This window comes from Trichomycterus rosablanca, chromosome 3, assembly GCF_030014385.1.
Source record: "Trichomycterus rosablanca isolate fTriRos1 chromosome 3, fTriRos1.hap1, whole genome shotgun sequence".
In the NCBI taxonomy this organism is placed as follows: domain Eukaryota; kingdom Metazoa; phylum Chordata; class Actinopteri; order Siluriformes; family Trichomycteridae; genus Trichomycterus; species Trichomycterus rosablanca.
In genome coordinates this window covers 12,913,293-12,934,914 of record NC_085990.1, presented here as the reverse complement: position 1 = coordinate 12,934,914, position 21,622 = coordinate 12,913,293, and the positions used below count along the sequence as shown (strand labels likewise).

Sequence of the window (21,622 nt, the reverse complement as noted above, 5' to 3'; positions counted from 1 at the left end):
ACTTCCCAAATCACAAATGTCTCTATACACCTGTATACTTAACAATAATTACCTCCATTGGGTTGACGATTATGGTGAGGGCTGAATCATCCCATTGGTTGCTTCCATCTTTGCCGGCACCTCTGGATCCCTCTCCTCGGCGATGGATGGAGCGGATGCGGAACACACCGAGGATTACCATGACCACCAAGAAGCCCACGCACACCATGATGATGATGGTGGCGGCTCCTGGCACCACTACAAAACAGAATTAAAAGGAAATCTTCAGAGAAATGCAGTGTGGGCACTGGGTATCTTACTGCTGTGTTGATTAAATGAGCTTTTGATGAGTCACTGTGTGCGTACCAGAGTTGCGGTGCGGGTTTGGCAGTGTGTGTCCGCTCAGCTCTCCTGTGTGATGAGACGGGTGGAGGAACTGCTGCTGAGAGGCCAGCAGGTGTGACGGGTGATACAGACTGTCCAGAGAGTGCAGGAAATTCACCTGGATGAAAAATAGAATGAGGTTTGTGATTCAGGATTTGGTGTTGCACTGTTGACCCTATTTGTGTAGTACATGGTGTTTTCTGTACCTCCAGTGTGAGCTCGTTACTTGTGTAGCGTCCATTCATTTCTGAACAGGACAGCCTGAATCTCCTCTCGAAGCGGGCGGTACCCTTGGCTAATCGGTAACGAACTGAACGCAGTATGTCCTCATACACTGAGATAGACTCCGCCCCTTAGATTGAAAAAAGAGGGAAAAAATGACAGGCATTCCAGATGTAAAATTTACAAAAATACAATCTATTAACCTGCACACAAAATTATCTATTACCTCCATTATACAGCATTCAAGGCCAGGATATAAACAGTAAATACAGCCCTTGTGTTCATTTGTTTGTGACATGGATTTTACAATGTCTTGAAAACATTTTTATAAAATGTTGGGTCACGTTGACATGACTGCATCTTGTATTTACTGAAGATTTGTCAGCTGCACATTCCTGTTTACTACAAGCCCAATGTTCTCCATTGGATTCAGATCAGCTAACTGGAAAGGCCATGAGAAGCCAAATATTTAATTATGCTCTAATACAACTTAAAGGTTGTCCAAACTTTTGCACATGCAACAATCACTATTACTAAGTCCAAATTTAATATAACGTGTGTTAACATTTGCAGAAGACTTTGCTTGCCGCAGAGGGTGTCTTCACTCCTTTTTTATTTAGTTTGACCTTAGTGAAGGATTACTGGTCCATATTTAGGTTTATACCACTAGCTGTCCTCACAGAAACCCACACATAGCTGTAAATGTTCTCTGTAAATGCATACTCTTCTGTATGCATCTTAGATTAATGGTTGGTATGGGCCAGCAGCAATGGCCTATGGAGAATACCCTCACAGGCCAACTGTGCTAGCCAAAAGATTGCAACAACATTCCGGTCCAGGCCAGTGAAGCCACAGTGCTCAGTGAAAGGGGCTTAAATGACTAAATTCTCAATCGTAAAGCTTTACACTGGCAATGTTTGAACAGGGTTTTTTTGTCCAGAATTGAAGCCCCATAGTATGTACATGTAAAGTACGTTTGACTGTGGACAGTAACAACTTCGATCTAGCAGCTTGTAATTAATGGCAGACCAGTTTTTTTTGGCGAATCCTAAATGACATTTGACCATCTGGACATAGAGTTTTTCTTTTCTTGATCATGGTAAAAAGACCACTGTTCCATGTAAGTGTTCACACATGCATTATCTTTAAATCCTGATAACTACTGTAGGTCTTTTATGAAAGACAATGTAAAAATATATTTATTTATTGTGTATACTTATCCTAAAACAGCATATATACACAGTGGGGCCAAAAAGTATTTAGTCAGCCACTGATTGTGCAAGTTCTCCTACTTAGAAAGATGAGAGAGGTCTGTAATTTTCATCATAGGTACACTTCAACTATGAGAGACAAAATGAGAAAAAAAAATCCAGGAAATCACATTGTAGGATTTTTAAAGAATTTATTTGTAAATTATGGTGGAAAATAAGTATTTGGTCACCCACAAACAAGCAAGATTTCTGGCTCTCACAGACCTGTAACTTCTTCTTTAAGAAGCTCTTCTGTCCTCCACTCGTTACCTGTATTAATGGCACCTGTTTGACCTCGTTATCTGTATAAAAGACACCTGTCCACAGCCTCAAACAGTCAGACTCCAAACTCAACCATGGCCAAGACCAAAGAGCTGTCGAAGGACACCAGGAAGAAAATTGTAGACCTGCACCAGGCTGGGAAGAGTGAATCTACAATAGGCAAGCAGGTTGGTGTGAATAAATCAACTGTGGGAGCAATTGTAAGAAAATGGAAGACATACAAGACCATTGATAATCTTCCTCGATCTGGGGCCCCACGCAAGATCTCATCCCGTGAGGTCAAAATGATCATGAGAACGGTGAGCAAAAATCCCAGAACTACACGGAGGGACCTGATGAATGACCTGCAGAGAGCTGGGACCAAAGTAACAAAGGCTACCATCAGTAACACACTACGCCGAGAGGGACTCAAATCCTGCAGTGCCAGGCGTGTCCCCCTGCTTAAGCCAGTACATGTCCAGGCCCGTCTGAAGTTTGCCAGAGAGCATATGGATGATCCAGAAGAGGATTGGGAGAATATCATGTGGTCAGATGAAACCAAAATGGAACTTTTTGGTAAAAACTCAACTCGTCGTGTTTGGAGGAAGAAGAATGCTGAGTTGCATCCCAAGAACACCATACCTACTGTGAAGCATGGGGGTGGAAACATCATGCTTTGGGGCTGTTTTTCTGCAAAGGGGACAGGACGACTGATCCGTGTTAAAGGAAGAATTAATGGGGCCATGTATCGTGAGATTTTAAGCCAAAACCTCCTTCCATTAGTGAGAGCATTGAAGATGAAACGTGGCTGGGTCTTCCAGCATGACAATGATCCCAAACACACCGCTCGGGCAACGAAGGAGTGGCTCCGTAAAAAGCATTTCAAGGTCCTGGAGTGGCCTAGCCAGTCTCCAGACCTCAACCCCATAGAAAATTTGTGGAGGGAGTTGAAAGTCTGTGTTGCCCAGCGACAGCCCCAAAACATCACTGCTCTAGAGGAGATCTGCATGGAGGAATGGGCCAAAATACCAGCTACAGAGTGTGCAAACCTGGTGAAGACTTACAGGAAACGTTTGACCTCTGTCATTGCCAACAAAGGTTATGTTACAAAGTATTGAGTTGAACTTTTGTTATTGACCAAATACTTATTTTCCACCATAATTTACAAATAAATTCTTTAAAAATCCTACAATGTGATTTCCTGGATTTTTTTTCTCATTTTGTCTCTCATAGTTGAAGTGTACCTATGATGAAAATTACAGACCTCTCTCATCTTTCTAAGTAGGAGAACTTGCACAATCAGTGGCTGACTAAATACTTTTTGGCCCCACTGTGTATATGTGTATATATATATATATATATATATATATATATATATATATATATATATATATATATATATATACAGGGGTTGGACAATGAAACTGAAACACCTGTCATTTTAGTGTGGGAGGTTTCATGGCTAAATTGGACCGGTGGCCAATCTTCATTAATTGCACATTGCACCAGTAAGAGCAGAGTGTGAAGGTTCAATTAGCAGGGTAAGAGCACAGTTTTGCTCAAAATATTGCAATGCACACAACATTATGGGTGACATACCAGAGTTCAAAAGAGGACAAATTGTTGGTGCACGTCTTGCTGGCGCATCTGTGACCAAGACAGCAAGTCTTTGTGATGTATCAAGAGCCACGGTATCCAGGGTAATGTCAGCATACCACCAAGAAGGACAAACCACATCCAACAGGATTAACTGTGGACGCAAGAGGAAGCTGTCTGAAAGGGATGTTCGGGTGCTAACCAGGATTGTATCCAAAAAACATAAAACCACGGCAGAATTAAATGTGCACCTCAACTCTCCTGTTTCCACCAGAACTGTCCGTCGGGAGCTCCACAGGGTCAATATACACGGCCGGGCTGCTATAGCCAAACCTTTGGTCACTCGTGCCAATGCCAAACGTCGGTTTTAATGGTGCAAGGAGCGCAAATCTTGGGCTGTGGACAATGTGAAACATGTATTGTTCTTTGATGAGTCCACCTTTACTGTTTTCCCCACATCCGGGAGAGTTACGGTGTTGAGAAGCCCCAAAGAAGCGTACCACCCAGACTGTTGCATGCCCAGAGTGAAGCATGGGGGTGGATCAGTGATGGTTTGGGCTGCTATATCATGGCATTCCCTTGGCCCAATACTTGTGCTAGATGGGCGCGTCACTGCCAAGGACTACCGAACCATTCTGGAGGACCATGTGCATCCAATGGTTCAAACATTGTATCCTGAAGGCGGTGCTGTGTATCAGGATGACAATGCACCAATACACACAGCAAGACTGGTGAAAGATTGGTTTGATGAACATGAAAGTGAAGTTGAACATCTCCCATGGCCTGCACAGTCACCAGATCTAAATATTATTGAGCCACTTTGGGGTGTTTTGGAGAAGCGAGTCAGGAAACGTTTTCCTCCACCAGCATCACAAAGTGACCTGGCCACTATCCTGCAAGAAGAATGTCTTAAAATCCCTCTGACCACTGTGCAGGACTTGTATATGTCATTTCCAAGACGAATTGACGCTGTATTGGCCGCAAAAGGAGGCCCTACACCATACTAATAAATTATTGTGGTCTAAAACCAGGTGTTTCAGTTTCATTGTCCAACCCCTGTATATATATATATATATATATATATATATAACTGTATATATATATGATGTTTGCATTTGTTCTGTACATTACTGACCAGTGATGGCGATGTAAGCCGTTGTGTTGATGATGTCCAACCCTTTCTCTTTTAGTGTATCCATGTCTACCAGAAGCTCCTCCTTCTCTGGGTTTAGCTCCTCCCCCAGCGGTTGGACCTCACATCCATCCAGAGTGTGAGCTACTGCGTCTGACATGAGAGCTGATTCAGGCACAGAAAGAGTCCAACATCAGTAGTCAAACCATAACTCTGTTGCAGCAGTTTGTTGCGCTAGTCCGCTCCTGCAGAGCCCCAAGTTCAGTTCATCTACCTGTGGTATTTTCCTATGCAGGTGAGGTTACAGATGAACCATGTGCATATCCCGAAAACACTCAAAAAGCAACGACTATCATTGTTGTTACTTGTTGTCAAAAGTATAAAGGAAATTTGTAGGGGAATTAGATGCCATGTCAGCCTTATTATTTGAATAATTGCTGCATCTGTTCTTTCTAGTTTTGGAGAATGAATTTGGTAAAAGCTAATGGAACTTTATGCAAGTTTCACAAATCACCCTGGGTTTACAGGCTGCCATGCAAGATCTTGAGGTTTTTTGCTAATTACATACACAAAAAAGGCAGAAACTGGGGCATCTCTTTTTCCATTTCAAACCATGGCAAAGTGAAGCTAGCTTGACTGTGTGGAAAGTGTGGAAAGTTTTTGAAGAACCCTCGTATTTTACTTATACCTTTGTGTTAACAGGGTTTTAGCAGATTTGTATCCTTTGATTTTTATCTACTTGAACTAGAGTAGGGAAATGTTTACTGTGGAAGCCAAAAATGTAAATGTATAAGATGTATACACTGTATACAACAATCAGCCATAACATTAAAACCACCTCCTTGTTTCTACACTCACTGTCCATTTTATCAGCTCCACTTACCATATATAAGCACTTTGTAGTTCTACAATTACTGACTGTAGTCCATCTGTTTCTCTGCATGCTTTGTTAGCCCCCTTTAATGCTGTTTTTTAATGGTCAGGACTCTCCCAGGACCACCACAAAGCAGGTATTATTTAGGTGGTGGATCATTTTCAGCACTGCAGTGACACTGACATGGTGGTGGTGTTTTAGTATGTGTTGTGCTGGTATGAGTGGATCAAGCACAGCAGCGCTGCTGGAGTTTTTAAACACCTCACTGGCATTGCTGGACTGAGCATAGTCCACCAACCAAAAATATACAGCCAACAGTTCCTCGTGGGCATCACCCTGTGACCACTGATGAAGATCTAGAAGATGACCAACTCAAACAGCAGCAATAGATGAGCGATCGTCTCTGACTTTACATCTACAAGGTGAACCAACTAGGTAAGAGTGTCTAATAGAGTGGACAGTGAGTGGACATGGTATTTAAAAACTCCAGCAGAGCTGCTGTGTCTGATCCACTCATACCAGCACCACACACACTAACACACCACCACACTGTCAGTGTCACTGCAGTGCTGAGAATCATCCACCACCTAAATAATACCTGCTTCACAGGGTGAAAGCAGGATAAAAAAGTATGTACAGAAACAGATGGACTACAGTCAGTAATTGTAGAATTACAAAGTGCTTCTATATGGTAAGTGGAGCTGATAAAATGGACAGTGAGTGTAGAAACCAGGAGGTGGTTTTAATGTTTTGCCTGATCGGTGAATGTGCCCTACAGATGTATGGTCTCTTTGTAAACATTAAATAAAATGAACTAAGACCATAGATACTTTGTATTTACTGTGTACCATAAAATCAATTTTGGGTTTCTTTGTCATATTATCCACATTCATACTTGTTTCACTCCCACTCTGCTGCTCTCTCATGCCAGGATCCTCCTACAATAATCTGGTAGGCAGAATGATGCTACAGCACTATGACTATGAGTCATGAGCATTACATCTATCAGCCACTTTGTACAGAATCCAGGTTTTAAAACTCTGAATATTTGGGTTGTTCCTGAGTTTCCTCACCTCCTCCCTCCATGTCCTGGGCCGCCGTGTTCACAGAGTGAGAGAGGGAGCAGACGATTCGGAGCTGAGGGAACAGCGGCACTCCGTGCGCCATCTCAAATTCCGGGGCGGGACGAGCCAAGTGTGGTCCTACACCCGACAAAGAGATCTGAGGGGCGTCTGGCTGGAGCACCACCAGATAACCTTCTAGCTGTTTCAGAGAGAGGCAGCCATCCTCGCTGGAACATCTGCAGAAACACAGTGAGACAACATGATAATTGGTACGCTAACTAAAAGCCACATAATTACTGAAATTAATTAACATAATTAATAACACAGGAAAATCCATACCAAACAGACTTCTGAATAGAACTAAATCACTATTAACATGATTGGTAATCAACAGCATGTCATTAACAATCTGTGGGTTTTCTCCAGGTATTTTGTTTTTCTTTCACTTCCCAAAGACATGCAGACACATCCCTACACATCCATTGTAATAATAATAATAAAAATAATAATTTAACCTTAATAAATAATTTTGTAAAATATTTTATTTATGCATTTTCTCCCCTTTTTCTCCCTTTTTAGTGTGTCCAATTGCCCGATTGCATCATGCTTCCTCTCCACCAATGCCGATCCCTGCTCTGATTGAGGAGAACAAAGCTAACCCACGCCCCCTCCGACACGTGGGCAGCATGCCGTATGCATCTTATCACCTACACTCTTATCACCAGCACTGTGTACGGAGAGACACACTCTGAGAGCACTCTTTTCTCGTCTCTGTGCAAGCGCCATCAATCAGCCAGCAGAGGTCGTAATTGCATTAGTTATGAGAGAGAGAGACCTTATGCGGCTTAATCCCACCCATATCTGAACAACAGGCCAATCGTTGTTCATGTGGCCGCTCAGCCTAGCCGGCAGGCAGAGCAGAGATTTGATACAATGTACTCAAGATCCCAGCTCTGGTTCCAGCATGTGTTTTTACTGCTGTGCCACCTGAGCGTCCATCTTAATAAATAATTTTGAAACAAGCACAAATGAATGTGCTTGTTTCAGCAAGACACAGCCAAGCCACACAATTCAAGTGTCTCAGCATTGTGGCTTTTTAGTAAGAGAGTGCAGGTGATAGACTGGTCTGCCTGCAGTCCAGACCTGTCTCCAACTAAAAATGAAGCACAATATTTAAAAACGCTGTCCCGAGACTATTTTATATTTTTGTTTTTATGCATTGTCTCCCCTTCTTTATCCAATTACCCAATTGCATTACGCTTCCTCTCAACTGATGCCGATCCCCGGCCTGATTGAGGAGAGTGAGACTGACACACGTCCCCTCCAACACGTGTGCAGTAGCCAACTGCGAGTTTATGTGGATCAGCTTTGTGTACGGAAAGCCACACCCTGATTAACGCATTATTCCTCAACTCTGTGCAGGTAGCAGAGGCCAGCAGAGGTCGTAACTGCCTCAGTTATGAGGAGTCCCTATCCGGTTTCCCACCCTGTATGAACAACAGCCAATCGTTGTTCATGTAAGCGCCCAGCCCAGCCTAATAGCAGAGCTGAGGTTTGAAATGTAAGCTCTGGTGTGCTAGTGTGTTTTATCTCTGCACCACCTGTGTCCCGAGACTATTAAAAAATAAAAATTACGGAATGTAGCAGTGGTAATAATTTTATAGCCATCAAATTAAGAATGAGTAAATATGAAAAATAAAAAACAAAATTAATTATAAATTAAAATATTAAATATCCTGTCTTTGTACTGTTTTTACTCAAATAAATTTTTTTTGCAAATAATTGCTGTCTGATATTTGCGACACTCATATCAATGAAGGACGCTCGCAGAAGAGGCAAAACGGTTTATTGAAATCACAGTCCAGAATCATAGTCGAAAACACAAGCAAAAAGGTCGATATCCAGATATACATAAGCCGATAAAGGGAAATCCAATGACACGGTCAAACGTAAGCAAAAAGTAAAAAAACAGAAAACACAAAGATGATCAAAAACCGCTCAGTACGCTCTGAAATACAATGATTTAAATAAACTATAGAACAGGTGTGCATGATTAGAAATCAGGTGATACTGATCTCTGACAGGTTGCCGGCTGCCTGTCAGAGGTCACATGATCCTCCAAGGGCTCCTGGGTAATGGAGCAATTCCTGACAATTTTATTTACATTTTTATTACTTTCTTTCTCTTTTTATTTTAAAACTTGTAATAACAACAGTAAAAACAATTATTTATTATGTTTTCTATTTTGTATCCCCAGAGGTGCTATCGACCTGTCATGCATGTACATACATATGATTGGCTCTGTCTGAGTTAAGGCTGAGGCCCTGTGATGGATTGTTTTCTTGTCCAAGTTGTGTTATTGCATTGTGCCAAATGATCTGGGAAAACCTGACCCACCACAATCCTGACCAGGACAAAGCGGTGGTAAAACATGAAAATGAAATAAAAGCTACTATTATTATTATTATTATTATTACACAGCAGTTGAGGTGTTAAAGGGCCTTTAAAGACAAACTGACCACTATTGTTTTCAGCAGCTTTTATATTTGTGTGTCACAGTGAGCAGCTGGATGTATTTTTATTTCTGATCTCTGATGAAGGTCCATCTGGTATCGTAACCTTATGCCCTTTAATCTGATTACACCACAGTTAAGTCATAAAACACACTGCTCAGTCGGGACGATTGTTTTTATGCCCGTCTAACCTACTTCCTCCTGTGCTTTATTCCCTCTGTTCAGTGATCTATAAATAGTCGTGCACTTTTCCTTTCCTCCAGTATTCATTTACAGATGTTGATCCTCTGCATCTGTGCATACAGATGCTTTAAATGGAGCTGCAGTATCGATTTTCTTTTGTTATTCTATGAACATTGATTCCCATTGTTTCATAGACAGAAGCAGGTCATTTTAGCTTTTAATACAAAACACAAACCAAGGAAACCTCAATGTGGAGCGTAATTTGACCCATTTTAAATAAACCTTCATTTATCTAATCATCTTCACCGCTTTATCTTGATCACAGTCACTGGCTCCAGTGCAACTCAATTCACTAATGTTTTCCTTGTGAAATCCACAACCTGCTATTAAAATATTCATTGTTTATTAAATATTCATTTATTTAGCTTCTTTATTGTGGTCAGGATCACAGTGGGTCTGGTGCCATGAGGAAACATTAAGCACAAGGCTGAACATAGTGTGGGTCTGTAACAGGACACCACACACTCACCCATTCAATCACTTACTTATTATTTGTATGTTTTTGGGAAGCAGAAGCATACACAGTACCCCCAGGAAAACCTTTGTTAGTGATTATGAACGAATATTGCTGACTTCTCTGTGTCCATATAATTAGTTCTGATTTGTGAATTAGTGTAATCCATGCTGTTTTTGGAGATACTTCAAACCAGTTATCTGGCCATAATGATTTGGCCCTCATTAAAGTGACTCAGGTCCTTATGCTGATCAGATCTGCTGCATTCAACACGTGAACTACAGGAAACAAATGTGATAAACAATTTTGGTATAACACACTTCTCTATGTTTTGTTTACCTGAGGGATGTGCTGAGTTTGAGAGGTCGCACCCCCGGGGTGGCGAAGCGCAGCGAGTTTCTGTATGTCACCTGCTGAACAGCTCGGTTGAAGCTCTCGATATCGTCTCCCTCCAACACCAGCACAGATTGACTGGGGTTCACATGCACCTGAGAAAACATGAAGCAAAGCACTGAAGCAATAAACCCGTCCTTACTATCAGTATTACACTGTACTGTTAATTTGTCTATTTTTTGCCTTGATATCCTTTCGCTGCTGCAACACTGAAGTTCCCCGCTGTGGGACTAATAAAGGATTATCTTATCTTTTTTTTTTTTTTTTTTTTTTTTTTTTTTTTTTTTTTTTTTTTTTCACTTCTTTCCCCCAATTTTCTCCCCTAATCTAGTCGTGTCCAATTACCCTGAATGCGTCCTCTATACTGATTCGACCCTTCACCACTGACTGAGGAACGCCTCTCAACTGACATACGCCCCCTCCAGCACGTACAGTCAGTACAGACTGCATTTTTCACCCGCACAAGTCGAGTTCATACACCGACGGGCACTGTGTACAGAGGGCCACACCCCCATCAGCATTATTCCTCAGCCCTGTGCCGGCGCCATCAGTCAGCCATCAGGGGCTGCATTTGCACCAGTTATGAGGACCTATGATACAACTTTTTACCCCTAACCCTATAAACAACAGCCAATCGTTGTTCATGCAGCCGCCCAGCCCAGTCGGAAAGGCAGAGCTGAGATTCGATACGATGTATTCGAAACCCCAACTCTGGTGCGCTAGCGTACTTTACCGCTGCGCCACCTGAGCGGCTTATCTGTCGTTTCTAATGAAATAAAAGGATGAAGAATTTAAAGGAAAACTGATCAGCATTTTAAATAAAACTGATCAGCATTTTAAATAAATCCACCAATACTGATCCTCTCTCTGATAAATCTGCATCAGCAGAGTCTGTTAACAAAACAACAAAACATCAAGCTGTTAACAAATCCTTATTCTAACATCATACCTTCATGCCTGAGCCAAGGCTCTCAAGATCTCCAAAATCCAGGCCCTCCCTGCAGGCATACAGACACTCCACCACACTGTGGGGTTCCACGCTTCCAGGACGCACCGTTACTCCAGACAACAAGCCCCGGTAACCACCTACAAACCTCTCTGAGGACCACGTAAGGACAAAAGTGGTTATTATTAATGACACAAAAACAATGAAAACCTTTACAGTAAAATACACGATAATACAAACCAAAACACAGGAAATTTTAATAATTCAATTACTTCTATTTTTGTTATTGATAATACTTAAAATGTTTAAATATATTTTAAATTTACACAGAATGTTTTTGTTCTCATCTTTACACATATGACACATTGTCACGCTTCCAGATTCGTCGTCCATTGCTAAGGACTTTGGGACTCAACTTCCCATAAGCCCCCAGACCAACACATCAGAGACAGGTTTTAAGGATGTATTCTATTGGAATGTGGGTGTATTTTCACCACTGTTGAGAGCTCAAGCTCTTGAGTTCGAATCTCAGCATAGCTACTGGCGGGACACTCAGACACAATTAGCTGTCTGAGGGAAGAAGTGTTTGCAGAAAGTCAGTCCCATATCATGATGCTCCCACCTCCATACTTCACTTAGCTACAAACATGACAAGCTTGATTACTGCCGTAGATTATTGCCATTTGTTTGTTTGTTTGTTTTATCTGACCATTGTTCAGACTTGTCTAAATGCTTTCAGCATCTTGAAGCAGGATTTCTTAGAAGAGTTTAAAGTTTAAGGTTGTATTTTTTTTAAACCTCTACTGGGTCAAATATACATACAGAAACTAGTAAGTAAAACAGTGTCATTTAGCATTGTTGTATGGCCTTCTAGTTCCTAAAAAGACCCTTATAAGAGTATTGCATAACCTTTGTAGTAACCAGGTGTCAGTCTTATAATACTGAAGCTTAATTTTGGGATCGGTCCAAAATGACTCCAAATTACGCAGACAAAATTACACATTGTCACATACACGTTATCTAGGAAGCACAAATATTACCTGTACCCTCTGGGATGCTGTTGTTGTCTTTATGCTTGAGCCCCAGATCTAAACATCACAAAAGAAACAAGGAATTAAAGGCACTATAATGCTTCAGCATTATAGTGAAGCATGAGTGTGGAGATTCAAACACCGTGCAGTGCAGTTAGCAGGACAGAAGGAGACTAAAAGCTTTGCTGGGCAGCCTTGCATCAACACACACACACACTTACTTTTACACACAGATGTTTTTGGCTGAACAATAACTAAATCAGACAGTTTAATATCAGTCGTAAATGCAAACACAGAATGTAATTACAGAGGAGAAACACTTTCACCCGGACCACTGCTGCATTGCTTCTGCACTGAAGTGTATTTTAGATAAGTACCATCAGAAAACAGAGGCACTGCTGCACTGCAGAAGCATACACTACATGGTCAAAAAATGTGGACACCTGAGCATAAGCTCGACATTCTATTTTTAAATTGTCACCAAGCAGTCAGAAAAGCATAAGTTAGGCCAAGCACTACTGTTTGATTTAAAAAATCTGGTTTGTATTAAATGTTCCAATTTATGTCAAAGGTGTTGAGTGGGGTTGAGGTCATGGCTCTGTGCTGGTTCGTAGTTTCCCTTATACCAAACTTGTCAAAACAGGTCATTATGGCATATACATATAGTTTGTGCACAGGAGCACAGCCATGCTAAAACAGGATCAGGCCTATTCAAAGCTATTGCTACAAAGGTGGAAGCATGCAATTCTCTATATTAATGATGTTATTAAGGAGGGGTGTCCACATACTTTTGATCATGTAGTGTACCACTTCTTAAGTCTTAAGTATTGGCTATGTTCTGCGTATTGTTATTGTGTAGTGTGTATTGTATTGCTGTGTAGTGCATTGTCTAATGTGTATTGCATTGTTCTGTAGGGTGTTTTGTGTAGTGTATATTATATTGCATTATTGTGTAGGGTGTATTGTGTACCAAGTGTTGTATTGTTGTGTAGGGTGTATTGTGTAGTGTATATTGCATTGTTGTGTAGGGTGTATTGTGTAGTGTATATTATATTGCATGCATTGTATTATTGGGTAGGGTCTATTGTGTATTCTATAGTTGTGTGGTCTGTTCTGTATGGCTGTGAAGTGAGCATTGCATGGTTGTGTTGGGTGTATTGTATATTTGTGTAGGGTGTACTGTATATTTGTGTAGTGTGTACTGAATGGTTGTGTTGAGTGTATTGTATATTTGTGTCGTGTGCTGTATAGTTTGGATTATATAATTTTTGGTGTAGTGTATATTGTATGTAGTGTCGTTGTGTAGGGTGTATTGTATATTTGTGTCATCTATGCTGTTTAGTTGTGTAGTGTGTATTAGTGTAATGTGTACTGTATGGTTGTGTAGTGTGTATTGTATAGTTGTGTAGGTTGTATTATACAGTAAAATGTTTGGTGTAGTCAGTGGCGGCTGCTGGTCTTTCAAAGAGGGGAAGCTCATTGTTGGCTTACATCATAAAATTTGTCAATTTATTTATACATAAATTCTGCCCTCCGTTCCTTTTCAAGAAAATGGCCTGTGATCCTATCGTACCAAGTAGGCGTCTTTTCCAGGGACTTGACCAGTGTCCTGAAACAAATACTATGAGTGTGTTTTATTTACACAGTGAACAATGGAAATGGTCAAATAATTTCACCAAGCAAATACCAAGAAATGGGTTGCAGTTTGTCTTTCGACTTCACTCGCAAAATTCGCAATGGGACTGAAGCTCCCAGTGATTAAGTGACGTGTAGATCTCAAACTAGCTGTCAATCAAAACGGGATTCAGCCTTTCGACTGATCCTTCAATCATCTTGCAGAAGCTCCGCGTCCAGACCCGCCCACAGCTCCATTCACCCCCAGAGACGCTCAGCGTCCGGGGGCGGGACAAAATCGTGGCATTTATCCAATGACCGGCGAGTTTCGAAGCAATGAAAAAAACTTTTCCATGCAGTCCCATTGAAGTGAATAGACGCTCAGCTTCTACGGGCAAATGCATTGACGCTCTGGGAGTTAACAAAATGGAGTCAGTCGATTTGTGATAAGTAGCTGATTCTGAACGAACTCGTCTTCGAGATGAACGTGTTCTAACGCATTTGTAGTCAATGAAATGTTAACACAACTGTACATATTTGACCATTTAATTTTTGACATTTTAGGGGAAGCTGAGCTTCCCTTGCAGTCTCGCAGTCTTGCAGCCACTGCGTGTAGTGTATATTGTATAGTTGTGTAAGGTATCATGTATATTTGTGTCGTGTGTGCTGTATAGTTGTATAGTGTATATTGTGTAGTGTGTATTGTATAGTTGTGTAGTGTGTATTGTGTAGTGTACAGTATATTGTATAGTTGTGTAGAGTGTATTGTGTAGTGTATATTGTGTTTAGTTCACTCACCCCAGCATGCTCCGATCACTAGACGCTGATGTGGAGCTGGGTTTGGGATGGCACCATTGTCATGGATAAGTGCAGCATCAAAAGTTACACCATCGACATAAAGTGTAACAGAGGGAAACTGTACGCTGAGGGACAGGTGATGCCACTCACTGTCACACACCTGATAAATACAAATAAGCCAATTAAACCAAATTTAAAACCACATACAACTTTAATAAACATTCTGTTAATATTCACACACACTATATGTAGCGTGCAGTGTGTGGTTAGCAGGCTGGCTAGCTAACTGATGGTAATTTTAGTATCCAACTCCAACTCCTTGTTAGCATCATTGATTTAATTATTTTTAATTAAAAATGTTTGAATATCCATAACTGTATGTTTTCTTGTAGGTGATATGAGCACAAAGCTTAAAGATGTCAGCCCCCCTAACACCATCACATTACCACTGCTATTTTGACTGTTGTTGTATTGTTTTTGTTATTATGCAATGCTAAAATGTTATAATGAAACCCTTGTTGAATAAATATGTCTATCTGTCAATAGAACACAGGTTTAGGGATCATTTAGGTATTTTTCTTTGTAAATGTCAGACAAGCTGATATGAATCCCATTTTCTCTATATGAAAATAAAGGCTCTCACTTTGGTTCAATGGAGTCCTACAGCCTAAAAACTGAAGGTGACATCGACTTGAATGGTAAGGTTCAAAATGAGTGATTTTTTCCCAAGATGGCAATTCCTTTTTTTACAAGGTTAATAGTTTTAGTTACCATTGTTTCTTGCGTAAAAGAAATTGTGTTTTAGAAAATGTGTTTCATTCAAGTTCCAGTTGTGTAATTTCATGCTTTAATAGTCTGAGTTCACTTTTTGTGGCAAATATGCCATAACAGAGGCAAGGGCAATTTCCCAAGTGACTTACAATTTGTCTTTTGCTGCTGGGGACTCCTGGTTGCATTCGAGGAGGGTATATTTCCTGCTCGCGCCTCCTCCGACCCTTTCTTTTTCACCCATGCAGTCTGCACAGGCGTCTCTATCTATTAATCAGGGTCCTTGCACTGCATTAGAAGACCCCACCCACATAGTCCGGTCATCCCGCCCTAGCAGACATGGTAGCCAACTAGTGTCTGCTGCAGGCACTGCCATTTATGCCCACTAGATGGCGACCAGTCGACCAGTGGCAACTGTGAGTTTTGAACAAAGGAGTTCAGAATCTCAGCGCTGGTGTGATAGCGGAATATCCCGCTGCGCCACTTGGGCGCCAGTGACTTACAATTGTGATTAAACAATGGGTTTAGGGCCTTGCTCAGGGTCCATCAGTGTCAACTTGGCAGTAGTGGGGCCTGAACCAGCAACCTTATGATTACCAGGCTAGTACCTTCACCACTAAGCTATCACTGCACTGTTAAAATGTTGGAATATTTGAGTACTTATATGGGATTTAGCAGACGCTTGTATCCAAAGCGGCTTACAATTGTGACTGGACAATGGGCTAAGGGCCTTGATCAGGGTCCATCAGTGTCAACTTGGCAGTAGTGGGGCCTGAACCAGCAATCTTATGATTACCAGACCAGTACTTTATCCACTGAGCTATCACTGCACTGTTATAATGCTGTAATATTTGTATACTTTTACGGCATTTAGCAGACACTTTTATTCAAAGCAACTCACAATTGTGACCAAATACAACTTGAGCAATTGAGGGTTAGGAGCTTTACTCAGGGGCAACTTGGCAGTGGTGAGGCTTGAACTGGCAATTTCCTGATCACTAGTCTCATACTGTAACCACTCAACTAGCACTGGGAACAATAACCCACTAACTTACCATTAGGGGTGATTACAAAAGGGCTCTAAACAAGGAGGCACACAATGATACCAACTCAGTAGTAATTATGTCTAAGTGATTCCAGTTTACCTGTTCCAGCTTCCAGAGGAATTTCACTGGTCGTGCAGCAGAAACATCGGGCCAGTAGAAGAGCGAGAGACGGCAGCCATGGACGGACAGTGAATAGTGTGAATATGAGTCATCTGTTAATAAGAACACACGTCATGGTTATTCAGTGCGATCCTTATTCATACATCTTCTTACAGAACCATTTTTATTCATTTCTGTTTGTTTTATCTTCAGGCATATTGTAGAATATTAGAAAGGAGGGTTGTGTGTATTTTTAGAGTAGTAATTATATAGCAGCTCAAAAGATGTAGAGAGGAAAATGTTAAATCCATGACTCTTAGTAGTGAGTCAGCTTAGAGATGGTGGGAGGAGAACAGCACTTTAGCCGGATTAGCTATTCAATAAGCCTCTCGTACATTACAGACCAAAAACGTGGATTTTTCTTCCAATCTAGTCATTTCCAATTCCCCTATTACAACTCCAAGACTACAAAACAAGTCTTCAATCAATTCTTTACTCCAGCAATAGATTCTTACAGAAAGTCATCCTGCTTTCGCAGAGTCATGCTGCTACTACACATGCCAGCTAAAGTATAAGACAGCAGGAGTTGCTGCTGCAGAAACATGAGGAAAAACCATCAACTGTGTCTGTTGAGCGCCCAGCCAGGCCGATAGCACAAGTCTTGAATTCAGGAGTTGGAACTCCTGACAGGTGAAGTCAAAAATGTAAGTACACTAGTAAGAGACGGCACTATTATCACCCAAAATGTATGCTTTTACCTTTGTGACAACAGTTTGAGGAAGGGGAGTGCTGGAGCCTATCACAGCTTTTCAATGGGCACACACAGTAACACCCTGGACGGGGTGCCAGTCCATCACAAGGCAGACACACACACACACACACACACACACACACCCACACCCAATCACCTATAGGACAATTCAGTGTCTCTAATTAACCTGACTGCATGTATTTTTTGGAAACCGGAGCTCCCGGGGGAAACCCACACAGACACAGGGAAAACATGCAAACTCTGCACAGAAAGGACCCAGACCGCACTGCCTGGGGATCAAACCCAGGACCTTCTTGCTGTGAGGTGCCCACCAAGCCACCGTGCCGCCCCCGAGATAATATATTAATTATTAATATTATTAAATATTATTAATATTATTAACATTTTAATTAATAATATATAAATTAATTTGATAAAATAATAAATTATACTAAATAAGTAATACAGTAAAAATAAACAGTAAATAACATTTTAAACATTATATTTATGTTTTTTTAAATCTTACCTTTTGACTTCATTCATTAAAAATACATTGAAAAATACATGGCAAAGGTAGGGAAGAAAACCCAGCTGTCACCTTATACTGACAAAAAAGGTCTGTCATGAATTTAGAGTTGCTGAACCATGCACAGATCTGTCCACAGTCAAGTGAGCTGGACTGCCATAGGTTTAGAAACTGTTGTGCAAGTAAGATGCCTTAAAGCTCAATTGAAGACTGTTATGTTATTACAAGAACAAAAACAGTCACCTCTTGAGCCTGTGGCCAAGTAAAGCTTGCTTGAATGTAAACAGTACCACCAACATCCAGCAGCTTTAAATGTATGGCATTAGGCTGTTCCATGTTCTTTTTATTGGGTGCAGTCAAACAAGCAATTTTTATGGGCACAGAGAAGTCACGAGTGACTAACAATTGAAACGTACCATTTTTCACTGTGCTGCACACAATTGTTTCTTCTTCTTTACGAGCTCCTCTTGGCTGATTGGCTGGCGGCTGAGCACTGGCTCCGCCCCTCCTCATCCACAGCTGGAGGGTAAAGTGATCTCCTGGAACTGCCGACATGACCGATTCGGGCACCATGGCAACATGCGTGGAGCCATTGAAGGAAAAGACTAAAGATGAATCTGAAGAGGGTAGGGTGGGCAGAGCAGCCGTCCAATTAGCTACTGGGGAAGGGGGCGGTAGCAGGTCGACCTCACCCCTTACAGCACCTGAAAATAATGAAGCAATGAAGGGTCAAACAATAATTTCACATCAATGTACAAAAATGGTTCAAAATGGTTTCTGCTAAAGTAAGAGCTCACCACAGAGTCTTCTAACAGAGCGATCAGAGTAACTGTCCCGGTCGCAGCCTTTCCCAATATGACCAGTCTGAAGCTCTACGGTGGCCTGGATGTTCCACACAGTTTCCTCACATGTCTCCAGACGCAAGCTGGGGAAGAGGGGGATGCTGCCCGAACCAGGTGTGTACTCAACGCGCTTCGACCAGCCTAAGATTTCAATACAGATACACACACACACACGTTTAAATGCATGTGCAAAGATTTCATCACTCCTAACCAAATTATAGGTTTTTGTTCATTTTTAAAGTAAAAAGAATAAAACTAATTCCAGAGCATATTAAATTATCTGACTCTTTAAACATTGTGCTAATACTCAGCAACCATGAGCTGACTTATGATCTAACAATGACATCAGGGATTTATTATATATAACCGTCATGTGCAGCACCGACAGCAGCTAGACGGGCTGGGAGTGACCCAATAAGGTCCTGGTAGGTTATCACAGGTATCTGGAGCCATGCTGCAGTGCATCCCACAGCTGCTGGAGGGGGTGTAAGGAAAGAATCCATAGAGCGAACATGACAATCAAGGTGATCCCACAGATGCTCAATTGAGTTAAAGTCTGGGGAATTATGGGACCAGGGTAGTACTTGGAAGTCTTGGTCATGCTCTTCCAACCATGTCGCATTGTCTTGCTGGAAGATCCCATCCACTCCAGGGAATTTTACCCACGGTACTTTTACCCATGACAGCAACGAGGGATGGCATGGTTGTCGAAAAAGCAAAGGAAAACCCTACATGGCAGCAAAGTTAAGGTTTAGCTGACACAGGAGTGGTGGTGCATTGTTCTATCGTGCAGCACAGCTTGCACAAGCATGATCGGCATGAAAAACGCATAAAGTAATGCCAAGCAACATCTAGATAAGCCAATTTTGGAACTCACTGGATCTCTATGGTCATAACCATCAAAGGTATGTTTGGAGAAAAAGAAGAAACCCTTGCCAACTGTTTAGCATGGAGTGGATCTACATGGATCTATGCTTTGCGGTTGTGTGGCAGCCAGTGGCACTGGAAACACTGCATTTAGATGTAAGTATGGATTCCACTAAATATTACAAAATTCTAGGAAAGAAAGTGGCACAGTCTGGCAAATAAAATGAGGTTGAAAAGGTACTTCCACAATGAACTACTTTAAGAAATGCAAACTAATGCTTTTGAAATAGCACTTATAGTTCCCTGACAGTACAGTATTAAAATGTGTGGGTAGTTCTTAACATGCTGTGCAACCAAGAAAACCTTAAATATCTAAAAACTAAATGTGTTCTGGATGGAAAAGTGGTATAATGTCCTAAAACAAGAAAAAAGACTCTTAGCTAGCTATAAAAAGCTGTGATATCTGCCAAGCTTTGATATCTGCCAAAAGGGTTTGAACGAGGGTCTGCCAATATGGTCATGGCTGCCCAAACACTTGCTAATACTTTAAGTTAAAAAGATGGTTCTAAGTGCACATTCTAAATGCATCCCATAATCACGACACTAATTTCACATACTATTTAATACAGTTTGTGCCCATATGTGCCCACTATTTGGTTTTGGAACAAACCAAAAGGCAAAGGTTGTTTGTTAAGCTGAACTACAACTGTGTCCACATACATTTGGTCATAGTGTGTAGGTTCAAACATACCTGATGTTATAAAAACATACAAATGCTATTTTTATGGTGCAAACATAGTAACATTGTAACATTTCAACATTAACATGTACTGTATGTGTGTACATCAGTAGGTGTTTGATGAAAAGCTAAGGTTCATACCGATCCAGCCAGGCTTGCACGATGGTTTCACTGTGATCACAACTTGGGCATCAGCTTGAGCTCGATTCTTCCCACAGTCGAATGCCGTCACCCAGAAGTTATAAACCTTCTGTTTCTTGGAGTCTAATGGTTCAGTGTTCTTAATGTTACCTAGGGGAAAAAAAGACAGAGCAGAAAATAAAAGAAATTGTCATAACTTTGTCTCATGCCTACTGCTTAACTGGCATCACATCTGACACATCCATCATCCATTACATTGCAGGTGCTGATCCTGCAAGGGGTTAAGTCAGGGGTGTCAAACTCATTTTCACCAAGGGCCACATCAGCATTATGGTGGCCCTCAAGTAACGTATTCTGCTGTGATTGCAGTCTGTTGTTTTTCTTGGAGGCTGAATTCTGCATTTATATTGTCCTCCTTTACCACAGACACGGCCTCATAACACAAGAGACGCACCTGTTTCTCTTCCTGAAGCACAAACTTGTTTTCACTTTCATTACATTTCCTCCTTCTGCTTAATTTTCTTACTTATTTTCTTGCACATTTTGGGATTATGTGTAAATATTTCTTAACATCATCTACTGGCGGGATGTGTCACTTTACAGGTAACAAAATTAGGCATTTTGAGAGATGCAGTTTGTTTAGGATTTTACAGTGTATTTTTAAGACAATTGTTCTGCCCTCACTAATAGTTTATCCCCCTTTCCCAGCTAGACAGACAGACAGACAGACAGACAGCTCCCTTCAGAATACAGTCGGTTTTATTTGCTTCCCAGCTGTGTGATACACTGTGTGCATCAAAATAAAGTAAACATACAAACAATAAAGAACTTAATACAGTAAAAGCACACAGCTGTAGTCAAGTGTTACATCTGGTACAATATAAGATTTAACCAAACGTAAAATAGTGCTAACGAGTTAAAATTTTGTGTAAAGACACTAATTGCTATAGTAACGGTAACAATTGTATTTAATTACGGTAAATTTGTAACTAAAACGCTGTGATATACTCACTAAACATTTACTAACAACTGAGAATATAAACGCCACTACTTACAGACGATGCTTTGGTATTATACTGCAAGATATTT

The 21,622-nt window shown here is 41.1% G+C and overlaps 1 protein-coding gene and 1 long non-coding RNA gene across 4 annotated transcripts in view; one reads left to right on the top strand and one right to left on the bottom strand.

The window, feature by feature from the left end:
- The window catches only part of clstn3 (calsyntenin 3), a 43,508-nt gene that overhangs the window by 3,832 nt on the left and 18,054 nt on the right, over nucleotides 1-21,622 (bottom strand). For 2 of the 3 annotated variants that reach the window (XM_062992720.1, XM_062992722.1), the window contains 13 exons: nucleotides 20,534-20,683; nucleotides 18,742-18,927; nucleotides 18,361-18,648; nucleotides 16,668-16,780; nucleotides 14,755-14,914; nucleotides 12,352-12,399; nucleotides 11,315-11,463; nucleotides 10,312-10,460; nucleotides 6,772-6,998; nucleotides 4,828-4,989; nucleotides 570-715; nucleotides 346-481; nucleotides 53-237 (listed from right to left, as the gene is read on the bottom strand). In XM_062992720.1, coding sequence (XP_062848790.1) covers nucleotides 53-237; nucleotides 346-481; nucleotides 570-715; nucleotides 4,828-4,989; nucleotides 6,772-6,998; nucleotides 10,312-10,460; nucleotides 11,315-11,463; nucleotides 12,352-12,399; nucleotides 14,755-14,914; nucleotides 16,668-16,780; nucleotides 18,361-18,648; nucleotides 18,742-18,927; nucleotides 20,534-20,683 — 2,099 coding nt within the window. The remainder of the gene's footprint in view (nucleotides 1-52; nucleotides 238-345; nucleotides 482-569; nucleotides 716-4,827; nucleotides 4,990-6,771; nucleotides 6,999-10,311; nucleotides 10,461-11,314; nucleotides 11,464-12,351; nucleotides 12,400-14,754; nucleotides 14,915-16,667; nucleotides 16,781-18,360; nucleotides 18,649-18,741; nucleotides 18,928-20,533; nucleotides 20,684-21,622) is intronic. The other variant, XM_062992721.1, reaches the window with a different exon arrangement.
- Nucleotides 5,104-8,440, top strand: LOC134310943 (uncharacterized). Its single transcript, XR_010011353.1, has 4 exons — nucleotides 5,104-5,119; nucleotides 6,630-6,649; nucleotides 6,808-7,011; nucleotides 7,342-8,440. It is a non-coding gene; the product is annotated as an uncharacterized LOC134310943 (long non-coding RNA).